Raw genomic sequence first — 14,240 nt, 5'->3', positions numbered from 1 at the left:
TAGTTTGATAACAGTCCGTTTATGGAAATACACTTCCGTAATAGTGAGTGCAAGAGAGTGAGGTTAAAGTAGACGACAGCTCTTTTCTTCCATCTGACATAAATACAGCCTGATTACATACTTACATACATTCTTACAAACATACAAACATACATAGCTTGCTCCCCTTCCTTGAGGGGCTAATATACACAGAGACTCACACTTAAAGTGCAAAAGTCTGCTTTGATTGCCTTCATTCAACAGGAGTACCTACAGACATAGATAAACAGTATATAGGAGAAATAACAGCATATAGAAACCTGTTAGCTTTAAGCTATTGCCTATAGAACCAGGTTTGGGTTTAACTTTAAATGAGCAACCATTTTAACCGAACAGCAATATTCCAGGTCAGCTGATATGAACAGTGGTCAACAGTGAAGGTGATTCATGAATTGTGGGTCACTGTTATAAAGTGACAGTAAAGACTGAACAAAGCTACTGTTCGATTTGAGTAACAGACAATAAATAAGCAATATATATTTTGATATATTAAATAAGTGCTAAATGGCCACGTACGCAACCACATATTGATGTGAGCTAATGCTGTCAATGACAACGATATAGGGCCTGTCAAAATGGGCATATGACTCGATAAACGTGCTTCAAATGGTTGTTTGGTTAAAGCCATAGAAAAACCACCTTTTAGGGCCTGTAAAGGACCAATTACTTCACTTGACAAATATACTGACATGGTTCTTTATGACATCAAACAAAGAACAATTTGAATCCCATTTTGTATTTGTAAAAGCACACCATACAACAAAAAACAAAAGTTCTATATGATGATGCTTAGGGAAGCACAATATCCAACATGGATAAGGGTAAGCATCCCATTCAAAGCTTTTTGGTGTTGAGAAAACAAAGATCACGTTTTAAATAGAATAGCGAAAAAGAATAGAGGAAAAAAATAAACGTCACATATAAGCCAACAATTATTTCAAACTTGTGGTTTCCAGCTACTGGTTAATCAATTATTTGTTCTGGATATTAATTCACAGCCAAGTAGGCCAGCTCTCACTATACTACAAGCTGATGGCCAATGGAATAAAAAATAAAAAATTATACAACAACAATTTGGTAAATCTTTCCTTCTATGCTTTGTGTCTTCTGTTCATTCAGAGCCAACAAACACGACTGTAAAATAATAATCAAATAGAATTACACAGCACTGACAACAGCCAAACAGTCAGAATCCCAAGTGGGAGGTAGATTTGGAACAAACCGAGAAACAAAACAAAAAACAAAAAAAAAATCCAGCTGTTTAAGGGCATTAATAACATTTATCCTATATTGCATATTTCATTTAGTGCCTAACCTATGAAATGCAATGGTAATATGATGAGGTCATGGAAGCTACTAATCACATCTGTCATTAAAATGCTACACCGATAATATCATGTTGCCTTTCTTAAACATGCATGATAGAATATGGCTTCAAACTGAACCTCCAGTACACGTAAATTTTACAATGAAGCAATGCACTCACTTATCCTGACTACAGTAAAGCATCAAAGAAAGAGAGCTACTCTGCCTTGATATATTTCCTCAGTTTTAACTGAACGAGAGATAATATTCCTTAAATATTCCAAAGTTCTGAAATTTCCACTAATTTACTAATATGCCAGTGACAGAGAAGACAGAAACATAATGCTCTGATGTACTTTTCCTGGTATAAAGAGCTACGGTTTAATCCTTAAAGCTCAGCACTAAAGCAACTATGCATAAAAAAGACAAGATGCGACTTTTAAGCCAAAGAGTCTGAAGGAAACATATAGTATATTTTATAGATCTATACATTAAATAAATGTACATTACATACACAGTCAAGTCACAATATTATGATCACCTCCCTGATTCTACACTCACTGTCTCACTATCTCATCAGCTCTATTGCGCATATCTTCCTTTGCCTTCTTTATTGTCCTCCTTTTACCCCGTTTTTCAAATGGACGGGACTCAACAGGACCACCACAGATAGTGCCGCAGGAACTACCCAACAACAGCAGCATAAGATTGGCAAAATTAAAAGATGCATTTTTATTAGAGGTGTCTACCATTTAAAAATGAGCTGTATTAATCACAATAATATGGTGTGGCTGGCATATTTTTTAAATGCTGGTATTTTACTGTATTGTTAGTAGATAGACAGTAATAATAGTGTAGTGTGGTACAGGCCTATCAGACTAAATGCTTTTTTTTTACTGTATTATAATATCTCTAGGTAGTTTTGATGCATTTTAAATTAGCATATTGTAATGTGCTAAAATACTGGGATTAACTGAGAGGTTTAATATTGGATATACATGATAATGGAGCTGCATATTTAACCTTCAACAACTTGGAACCATGCCATCAGCTGTGTGCATGAGCGTGCGAGAGCGAGAAAGAGAGAGAGTGAGAGAGAGAGAGAGAGAGAGAGAGAGAGAGAGATTTTTAGCGACGGTGACAAAGACATTGTGTGTTGACAGTTTGGAGGAAAATGAAGCGTGAATGAAGGTAGTTGATGGCTCTACAGGTAGCTTGCCGGATTAGCCTCTGTGCTAACTGCCCACGCAATAACCAGCAAGGGCACCCACTAACACACTCCTCATTCCCACCATTAATAAGGTCTCTGAGTGCAAAGTAGGGGCATGAGGCGGGGCAGGGCGGGTGTTGGAGTTGAAAACAAAGCACTCCGATTGGCTGAAACTCAGATCTTTGTGGTTCAGCGGCAAAATGCACTTAAGTGAAAACCTGACTAAAATTGGCGAAATGGAAGATCAATATGTGCACTTTAGAACATAGAACCGTACTAGAAGGTTAAAATGCATGCCTGCTACACAAAATGTGTACTTGTTGGCAGGTTTGTGGTGGTGGTGCATGAGGTGTAAATTCAGACAGCAGTGCTGTTGGGAGTTTTTAAACACCCCACGGTGCGCGTCCACTAGCACTTTTCTTTAACGTATGTCGCCATGCCGGCTCTCTCGGCTCTCCGCGTGTGGGCGTGTCCGTGACGTTTTTGAATTTAAATGAAGCAACAGATGTAGTCAATCATAAGTTTAAGATTTTACATTTTTAGTAAACCTCACTGTGATCCATAGTGGTATAAATCCATATTCTGCCATTTTTAGTCTCTCTTCTGTGTTTGAAAGGCACCTGTTCTGTGTGTGAGGCTCGTATGTGTGTGGCGTGGCAGCCTGCTGTTCCCCGATTGGCTGGACGCAGCGCGGCGGCCGGATTCATTTGAATAAAGTTGAGATCTGCTCAACTTTCTTGCCGGAGGGCGAGGCTGCGCTCAACGCAACGCAACCCAGCATGCACCGCGTCATGCGGCGGCTCTCTCCATTGAAATGAGTAGGATGCTTTGGGGCTTAAGTGCCAGTGGACGCGCACAGTCAGTGTCACTGCGGGAATATGAGTCAAAGCAGTCAGCAAATATCCAGCCAAAGGTGTCTTGTGGGCAGCGTCCTGTGATCACTAATGAAGGACTAAAGGATGATCAACACAAATATGTGCTAAGAATGACCCACCGTCCGAATAATTCCCGCTTCATGATGGTCCTGTGGGGTCCTGACCATGGAATAACATGGTGAAATGTGTATAATAAAGTAAGCAGAGCAACAAATTAATCATAAAACTACAGTGTGATCCTATGTGATCAGTAGAGATTAAACAAAAATGGACAATTAGTGTAGTAACAAGGTGGTATTCCTAATATTGAGACTTGATTGTGCGTACAATATGCTATATATACACACAGTATAACGTATACTGTATTATATATATATACACACATACCATATGTAGTATACACAACATATGTAAAATATAGTATATTTTACAATATATACACTATATAGTATAGATATAATGCATAGTAAATCTTTTACTATGTAGTATACTGTGAATATATGAATATATTTTCTTTCTAAAACTAAAATAGATAAACGCAATAGATATTTGGTTGTATTCATCTTCCTAAATATGCTTACTTCCACAATCAAAAGGAAAACAAGAGAGTTTACATTCACCCAAACCTGACACATGTCTAACACTTAAGGGTTGGTTTCCAGGAGGATGTACACGTGTACATGACTAGTGCACAGCTACACTTCATTTGTGTCTGGGAAGCTGCCTCCCCTCTGGATTGAATCCGACATAAATATAAATACACTGACACACACGACGGCATTTGGTATAACAAATGGTCAAAAGATGGACACTGAAATATTTGGAATCCTACAAGAGGCTTTCGCCAATTAAAGACCCTGGATGTGCACTAGTGCAAGAGAGTAAAGCTTGGAAGGTCGGGGGTGGAGGGCTATATTGCATACGGTTCCAAAGGGACAGGCCGTCTGGGCGCTGAGAGCACAGGGGGTAGTACAGTGTGGTTATCTCACACTCTGGGACATGTGCAATGGAGTCAGCATCTCTTCAAAAATGGCTCCCTTCACGTTTGAGCCACGCAGGTTAGCTTCCTGTAGATCACAGCCTGATAGGTCACAGTTCTAAGAGAAGGAGACACAGGAGAAAAATATTATGTATGTATTAGGTATTATTATGCATTAGGTAAAAACAACCACCTAATTTATCACCTAAATTAATTCCTTTAGGAACTTACAAATATGTACACAAATATGCAGGGTGATCACTGAAGTCTTAAATGATATAAAATGTCATAAAACGTCTTAAATCCATCTCCCAAATAGGCCTGTCGCAATAACTATGTTATCGACTTATTGTACGTTCATTTTTTTAACCGCAATCATTCGAGGCTAATAGGACTTTCTCAAATCTAGGAGAAACCATCAACGAGAATAAGCCAGTATGTTTACTTTGTTTCAAAACAGTGGAAACAAAGCTGAGATCTCATTTAAAACACAACCATCCAGCCCAAATGTCCGATCTGAATATTGAATATAAATATTATTACTCCAGAGAGATCCTGCCTTAAGCCCCACAAGGTGAACATTTTGGTGTTCCTTGCACTGAATTCGTCTGACAGTTACATTAAAAAATACTAGGGGTGTCAAGATTCTCCAAATCTCGATTCGATTTTATTTCTGATTTTAGGGTCACGATTTCTTTTTTTTTTTTTTTTTACAGCAGAGAGGCCTATGCCAGTTTTAGATTAGTCTATGGTCAGTCATTGGTTTGATTCATCAAATTTACAATATCTTATTTCAAAAGGTGGGCTTGATATAAGTGATGCAAAGTGATACAAGTGACCTGTAATACACCACACTAGGCACTAATGGTCCAATTTAAATAATTTAATTAAGATATAAATGTAATGCCATCTAGTGGCTTTTTTTGGTAGCAGCAGTGTCCACTATTAAAATAGCAATGTAATAAAATAAAAAAATAATAAAAAAATACAGGAACAGCCATGTACAAAATAATAGAACAATTAGAGCCATAACAAACTGAACACAATCCTACTATAACAGTTAAACATGAAAAATAAGACTTAAAGACTTTTTTGGTTCCTGAGAATGACAAGTTTTTTTCTTTAACAAATATATATTATTAACTTTATCTGAGAGAAAGATGCTCTTTAAGGTACCAAAACTATTAACAAATTTGAGGCTAGACAAAACAACTGTTATTTTTATATTTTCAAGTTTTTCTTTAAGTAGATGAGAATGTCCACATTCTCTGGAGAAAGGGCTGCTCTTTGAGCTAGCGCGTGCGTGTGGGGTAGCGCGTGCGTGTGCTTGCGTAGCTTTGAGGGAGGGATCATCGATCCTCTTTTTGACTTCGAGGCTTCAGACCATGACATAATTTCGATGAAATATCGAAATCGTGACACCCCTAAAAAATACATTTATGGCAAGAGCTCTGGCCTGCTGAGCATCTGTGTCTTTGATCATATGGACTCTTATGGTTTTGAAGTGTTTTACAGCATATACATATATGATCAGAAAGTGCCTTTGTGTTCTGTCTGGAGAAAAAAAGATTAAACGTTCCTTTAATCTACATGTTGTTACTAGACCATTAAAAAGTCTGTTTAATATTTAGTGCAGTTTTCCCAGGGTGGTTGCACTTTATTTGTTTTAGTTATTTAGGATATTAAAAGATTTTTATATTGGAAGCCCAGTGTCTGTTCTTATTAATTATTAAAGTTAGTTTAACTGTAAAATGGTGTAGTAGTATTAAGCTAGTATAAGCTAATATTACTGTGGCACATTCTCTTAAAGCTCTTTTAGGAGCCCAGAAGCTGGAAATAAACATTTTCTATAGGGTCCCTTTGAAATGACAATATTATCGTTTAACGCAAACATTTCTGGGAAAATATAACGTCCTAAAAATGTTGTTATCGTGACAGGCCTACTCTCAAAGATCATTAAAATTCAACAAACTACTTTATTTTATTTTTACACATAGCATATGCAATTTCTAAACCCCATAATTAAGTTAGTGTTAAAGTAAACAGAATCAAAAGCAATGTATGACTTCCTTTTTTCATTTTACACCTATTACTTTCTTTTAGCTAGCAGAGAATGTACTGTTGGCACTGGGAAGTGTACATTTAATGTACTCTTGTGGCATGAGATCTCATCACACCCCCTTGTGTGCTTTTTTTTTTTAATTTTTTTTCTCTTCTAGAGAAACTGGTCTTGCTGGTATAAAATAACATGGGTTGCTTTTCGATCAGCAATTAAACAGCTCATTTTATGTAGTGATAAATATAAAACAGACAGAACCTGTTCCCTGCCACACCCTGTAGAACACGAGCACAATCAGAAGTACAGATAATCCCCGTTTGAGAAGTGGAATGAGTTGTAGAAGGTGCAGTCCTTGCAACTATATGTAAATCAATAGACCAATAGAACACTGGCAAAAATTAAAAAAAAAAAAAACCTTTAAACCTTTTTTAGTTGTTGTTGTTTTTTTTCCCTAGAATGGTTAGAAGAATGTTGTAACAGTATGTTATTATTTACTGATATTAAGCAAACTGATATTTTAGAAACTCATAGTCACTCAGAATATAGACATTTGAATTAACTAATTGTAAAGGAAACAATAGCTTGCACATCACTTTCAATTGTGCTGTTTGTTTACAAATATAAAAAAAAACCTTAAAAGTTATGTAAGAACTAAAAATCCGAATAAAAAATTGCTCTTATATTTTACCCAGCCTTAATGTAAACTAAAAAGGCTGATACTGAATACTATTATTTGTATTATTGCTCAGTTAGGTTCACTGTTAGTGTCCAAAATCTTTTTCCTTTTTCAAATTTAGACAATGTTTACTTATACTAATGTTTAACTGGTGCTGAGTTTATTTCAAAATACTAATTTTGTCTTATTTATCTAAAAAGTTTCATATAACAAAAGGCTTCTTACCTCTAGATCAGTGCCTGCTAATGTGGCGCCTCGCAGGTTGCAGTTCTTTAGCTTTGCATTCTTCAGTGTAGCCACACGCAGGTTTATACCAGTCATCTGACTGCCCTCCATGTCCACCCCCTTCAGATTGGCACCTACCACATACACACACACACACGTTTAACGTTGTTTAAAGTAAAACAATAAATAAAGTAAATAGTAATAATAATTAAATTTGACCATTAGTGCCTAATGTAGTGTATTACAGATCACTTGTATCACTTTGCATCACTTATATCAAGCTTATCTTTCTTGAAATAACATATTGTACATTTGATAAATCAAACCAATGATTGACCATAGACTAATCTAAAACTGGCATAGGCCTCTCTGCTGTAAAAAAAAAAAGAAAAAGAAAATCGAGAATCGAATCGTGACCCTAAAATATATATATATATATTTTTTTTTTTTTACAATGTTTCCATGCTTGTCAAGAGCCATTTCTAGGCCTTCCATCATCAACACAATCCATTTCATAACTGAAGCAAATTGTAGTAGGACTGAGAAAACATTCTGGCCTACAGTCGGTTTATTAAGTAAGAGTTACCCAACTTTCTATTACTGCAAACAAAATAATCTGTACCCTCCAGGTTGGCTTTGAGTCCAGACGGGTCCTCGAAGTTGCAGCCCTTTAGGGAGGCCCCCTCAGCATTAGAGCACAACATCTTAACCCCCTGCAAATTAGCACCCTGGAATAAAACCACAACAAAAACACAAAAAGCTTTAACAGTTAGGACTGTGACTATACAGAGATAGAGATAAGACAGAGATAAATTCTAACCTCATTAAAAAGCATCAGATTATATGTATCAAGCTTGTTGCTACCCCTAATGTGGGGCAGTAAGAGACCAGAAAGCACTAGTAAGCTAGATGCAAGTAATTCAATTTTCTGTAACTCAATGTTCCTAAAACTAGCTGGAATTGTTAAAAAAGATGTCTTATACATTTGCATTTAGCAAGTTTTCTGATCTACAATAACCTTGGCATCATTTACAGCCTTTTTTTTTTTTACTTTTTTGACTCTTGCATGGAAGTGTGTGAGAATTATAAGTATTATAAGTGTATATTAACATTAAATACACTGCTGTTGTGTTATTAAATAATGATAATAATAATATTACTGTTACTGCCAGCTTGATTCTTCATGTAAACACCTATTTTTGCAACATTAGTACAAAGACAGTTTGGTTTAGTAAATTAAATGCTGGATTTTTTTTTTCCTTTTTATCTGATTAATAAAAAATAAATAAATAAATAAATAAAAAACACAACAGATTTATATGATTATCAAAATAATCTTTCGTTGCAGCCCTAGTTGAGATATAGCCAAATACATACATCCAGGTTTGCCCCAGAAAGGTCCGCCCTCTCCAGGTTGGAGCAGCATAGGTTTGCGTAGGTGAGATTACAGCGGCTCAAGTTAGCCATCTTGAAATTGATATAGCGCAGATCCAGTCTAGAAAGGTCCGCCCCACTGAAATTCAGACCCTGACAATTACAGAAAGAGAACAGAGATCACCAAAACATTCTGTTCAGACATCACACACTGTTACAAACACGTTACAAAAATGTTCATGTGTGAATGAATGTACCTGACAACGCAGTTCTGACTTGGTAGGCGTGGCCAGTAAAAACCGTACAAACTCTTTTCGGGAGATGGGAGAGTGATCCTCAGGAGGATGAGAGTTCTGCAAAAAATGGAACAACTCAAATTAGACACAATAAACAGGTAAAAAAAAAAAAAAAAAAAAGATTTACAGTCATAAAATGAACAATTCTTTACCTTAATTGCAACTTCCAGCTGTTCAGCAAGTTGCTCAATTCCAAAGAACCGAGCTTCTTCCAGTACGCCTGAAGATTAAGAATAAGATGAAACAAAAACACAAGCACTATTACAAAAATGAAAATCTCTACACTTTCCCCATGTTGGCTGATAGCCAATCTGTCTGAGAGAATGAGTGCAAGACATACTGCTAATTATGTTTGTAATCCGTCATTAGTGATGAAAACTACATCTACAGTTACATTTTTTAACAATGTTTCTTTGAAACCCGGAAAATGTAGACACATAATGCCAGAAATGGCAATGTTACATATGGCCCAATGGGTAAACCTCCATGTAACCTTTAAATCTATCACTTAGTCACATGTGAATATTAGAAAAAAATATATTGGAAATAATTATCTATTTATTTAGTAAAACAATAATATCAGACTAAACATAAATCAAATTCATACAAAACTGTGTTCATTAAAACATTTCCAAAGCACTCCTTATATGAGTCTAGTATTATTTCTTGTTCATAGAAATACCAGCTTTGGTAAATGAGTACCTTGTAATATTCAATCATTGTGGTGAGCTGGTAATGAAATGTAGGCACCTTAGGATTTAGAGGGCTCTGACGCCATTATAAAGTGATTTACTTAACGAAGTTATTAAGCAGTGGATGTAAATCTACACAAATCTGATCCAGCCTCGATGCTGAAGAGCTAGACTAAAACTCCTGTATTACGCTGCACTTCAGTAGAGTGGCTTTACTGCTTCTTACAACCTGACTGCTAAAATTCATAAATATGGCGCACTGGATTATGAGACGCACTGACGTTGAGACGGATTCTTTAGGAAAATTTAAGGATTTTAGGTGCGTCTTATAGTGCGAAAAATATGGTAATACAAAAATCTCAGATTAATGTTGTTAGGGTAACAATTAGGCAAGCCTGAGCCACAATATTAAAACCAGCTACAAGGAAAGCAGCTCAGAGGATGCATTGCTTATATTAGTCATTCTCAAATGAGATATGATGCACACACTAACCCAGCAAGTTGATTCCTTCATTGACAATAAGTTGACCATGTCGCAGGTAGTTTAGAATAGGCTCAAAGTACTCAGGACTGCGGTCAATGAGGTAGGCACCTCGCTCATCTTGCTTGTTGCCCCACACATCTGGAATACAGCAGAGAGAGAAATTTTAATATTTCATGAATAATTTAATACTGTCTGCAATGGACGAATATATCTGAATCGTTGTGTTATAAAATGCTCACCCTTTTCTCTAAACATATGAGCCAGCATGCTGTCCGGCTCCTTACTCACAAGAGTGCTCCTAAAGGGAGAAAAATAATAATGGATTTTATTAGCAATGCAGTTTTCATACATGTATATTATACATTTATATGTTTTGTTTTTTTTAACTGGAGAAACCAAAAACCTCATTGGATATCTTGAACATAAATGGTTGATTCAACCATTTATTTGATGAAAAACTGTGTATTTCACTTGGTCCAGATTTCAATCTACTATTGCAGATTTTATTTAGGTTACATACTGACGGTTCATAATAAATAAACTATTAATAAATAATAATAAAAATACAGTGATATACAGTGAAACCGCCAGAATCTTGCAAAATACCATGATATGCATTTTTGGTCATACCACCAAGCACTAATGGAGTCTCATCATTCTAGAGAGCACAGTTCTTCTACTGCTCCACAGCTCAATGCTAGTAGACTTTATACTAATCTAGGCCATGACTGACATTATGCAATGGTCAGGTATCAATAGGTTCTACTCCAGAGTTCTATTCTATTGGTAATGCTTCTCTACAGGACTCAAAGTTAAAGGAGTGTCCACAAACATTTGTAAATTAGTACTTATGGCTAGTCCAGCTAAAACAAAAATAATTGAAGCTTGTAACCGTTTTTTAACTATTCAAACACGGTTATAAACCCTTAAAACATCACCCAGCATCTTAAAAGAACTCTACTTGCCGTGTGGTCGTGAAGAGACGCCCACCAATATTTAAAGTCAACCAATCAGTGTGGCAGCTTGAAGAGTCCTCTGCAGCCTTTTCCTCAGTCTGAGGATCTGAAACACACCCAAACACAAACAAGTGTATACGTGCTCTGAGGACACTTTCATTGTTTCCCATGTGAGGTTTCAGGTATATGAGGAAATGACAAACTTAATCATGACACCAACTTACCGACAAAGGAGTCTCCCTCAGACACATATAACACATCATCATCTCTGCAAAACAGAGAGTCACACATGATTAATCTTTGTTGATTAAGGACAAACAATAAGTACCAGTACCAGGAACCTCCATCGGAACATAACTTACCTAATGAGGGCTATATCATCAATGAGGCCTCCCTTGCCATTGTACAGATTACTAGCCCTGATTCCCAGTTTATTGCTGGCAACGGATAAGAGATCCGACAGAGTGCCATATACTGCTACAACCTACAAGACAAAAAAAAGCAGAGGTCAGGATTACTGAAACAAACTAATGTTGGTTCAAACTGATGTGAACTGAAATTATCCAGCTCACTAAAGGTGTTTTTACACTTTAATGTCTGCACCAAGACTTGGGTCTTTGTTACATTGTGTACATTTGGTCCAGCTAGATTTGGTTTCACACTGCAGTTTAGTGAGCAAAGAATCATAGGAACATGCCAGAACTAAACCCACGTGTAAAGTAGCAATGCCAGAGAATCTCTAGAGAGGAGAATACCCACTTGAAGTGAGTCCAAGATGAACAGGTTCATATGAAGCAACTGAGCAAAATCAGAATTTATAAATATCTGAAAATCTCAACACAGTACGCTAGATTCTTTACTGCTTAAACCTGTTTGCTGTCGAACAATGGAAATATACAGGTACACTTTTTTTTGCTTATAACATTAAATAAAACTCAGAACAAGTAGTTATTACATATAATTTTAGTTTTTGACTTTTTTCCACCCCCATTGAGTTTCCTCTAGCGTTGAACAGTAACTTTCTGATATATTGGGGAAATATTGGGAAAGTGGTCAGACTCTGCATAAACAGCTCTGGCCATGCAGAAGGTTTGTTTTGGAGCCGTGGTTTTCTGTTTCTACATGATCCCTTTGGCTGTAGCAGTTTACACTACAAGACTACACAAACACCAAGTGGTCACCAACTTACCTCTGAGAAAGTTTTTTTTTTTTTTTTTGGTGGTGGTTTACAAAAAATAATCAGTTAACTTTAAAATATATTTTCACAATACAAGCCTTCATTAAATAAAATGAGGGGGAAGAATTTATATATACAATATAATAAGAATATAATTGATACGGTCACTATAAAGTAATGACATGTTTCATACTCATATTCATAATTTAAATAAATATCTTAAAGAAACGACAATGAAATATGTACAGGTGCTTCCATATCCAATGAAATATATTAACGGTTTTAATTAACATTTTCTCCTATTCAGGACAATATTATGCAGTCAGACCTTCTTTCAATCAGTGTTGTAAAGTTATAATATGACATTTCAGGGACATAATATCAATATATATGTGGGAAATTATAGATAGTAGTACTCATATTGCTATAAAAAACTAATGATAAATAAACTTTACACGTTACTGGTTGGTTAGTAGTTAGTTAGCTAGCTAGCTGGGTAATAAGTATACAGATCTGGAAAAAAAATAAAAGCACTTAAATAAATTTTGTTTCTTTGAAAACCTCTGGAACATAATCAAGAGAAAGATGAATGATGAATGCCATAAAAAAAAAAGCTGAACTGAATTTTTGCACAAGGAGTGACGTAAAGTTATCCAAAAGCAGTGTGCAAGACTGGTGGAGGAGAACATGCCAAGATGCATGAAAACTGTGATTAAAAACCAGGGTTATCCCACCAAATATTGATTTCTTGAACACTTAAAACTTTACGAATATAAAGCTGTTTTCTTTGCAGTATTTGAGGTCTGAAAGCTCTGCATCTTTTTTGTTGTCATTTCAGCCATTTCTCTTTTTCTGCGAATAAATCCTCTAAATGACAATATTTTTTATTTGGAATTTGGGAAAAATTTTGACTAAAATGTTGTCCGTAGTTTATAGAATAAAACAATAATGCTCATTTTACTCAAACATATACCTATAAATAGCAAAATCAGGTAAACTGATTCAGAAAATAAAGTGCTCTCTTAATTTTTTTTTTTCAGAGCTGTAGCTACCCAACTAGTTAGCTAAGCTATCTTAGATGGGCCTGACCATTAGATGCTATGTAACGTTATAGTCTTAAGCTTAGCTATGTTAAATTAATACACAATATAGCTATAATTACAAAATAAACACAAGTTTCACACCAACACGGGTCATGATTATCATTATTTACACAAATACCAGCTAAACACAACACTGTTAACATGATTTCCTCTATCTAAGACTAGCCATACATGCTAGCTAGCGCTAGCTAAGTTAGTTGAGCCAGCGGACTCAGAAAGTAAAAATCCGCTCCGGGATTTGAGCCGCAGCCGATCCGCCAAGACATTGAGAACAAAATCCCGGAGAGGATTTTTACTTTCTGAACTTGGATTTTGCACCTTTACACAAAAGTCATTCAACATCACTGTAACGAACTCTTCAATCCTCACCTTTCCATTTTTGGAGGAGCCGTTGACAAAAAGCGTGACTCTTCGCATTATTTGTTTAAGCTATAATTATGTACAATATTGAGTTTAATAAACAAAACTAGACCGATTTCTACAGCGAACTCATCCCACAGTTACTCAGTAACAGGCTAAACCAGATTCACACAGTGAAGCCAGAGCCCAGCTCACCCAGTCGCCGTCCAATCAGAGTGACGCTATTGTTACTAGCCTTGCGAACAGACCAATCACAGGACAGAGCTACACGTGTCGGCTCGCGAGACCAGCCAATCAGACACAATTGTGGTGTAGCTTCACTCATGAGGAATTTGCAAAGGGAAATAATTACCTCAGCGTGGCGTTTCTGGAGCTGTGGGAAGGTTTGCTAAAATAGCTTAAATTCACTGTAGGAAGCAGAACAGTAATA

The 14,240-nt window shown here is 36.2% G+C and overlaps 1 protein-coding gene across 1 annotated transcript; it reads right to left on the bottom strand.

Moving 5' to 3' along the window:
• Positions 1-13,990, bottom strand: kctd9a (potassium channel tetramerization domain containing 9a). The gene is made up of 12 exons (XM_007239569.4): positions 13,820-13,990; positions 11,533-11,654; positions 11,395-11,438; positions 11,180-11,276; positions 10,454-10,512; positions 10,224-10,352; positions 9,191-9,258; positions 9,000-9,095; positions 8,746-8,895; positions 7,991-8,096; positions 7,369-7,502; positions 1-4,526 (listed from the first exon to the last, which is right to left on the bottom strand). Exons 1-12 carry the CDS (start codon positions 13,865-13,867, stop codon positions 4,410-4,412), a joined length of 1,170 nt encoding a protein of 389 aa, XP_007239631.1. The 5' UTR covers positions 13,868-13,990; the 3' UTR covers positions 1-4,409.
• Positions 13,991-14,240: the final 250 nt, after the last annotated feature.

Source organism: Astyanax mexicanus, chromosome 12, assembly GCF_023375975.1.
Source record: "Astyanax mexicanus isolate ESR-SI-001 chromosome 12, AstMex3_surface, whole genome shotgun sequence".
NCBI lineage: Eukaryota > Metazoa > Chordata > Actinopteri > Characiformes > Acestrorhamphidae > Astyanax > Astyanax mexicanus.
Note: the sequence above shows the minus strand (reverse complement) of the source record. Positions and strands in the feature narration are given on the sequence as shown.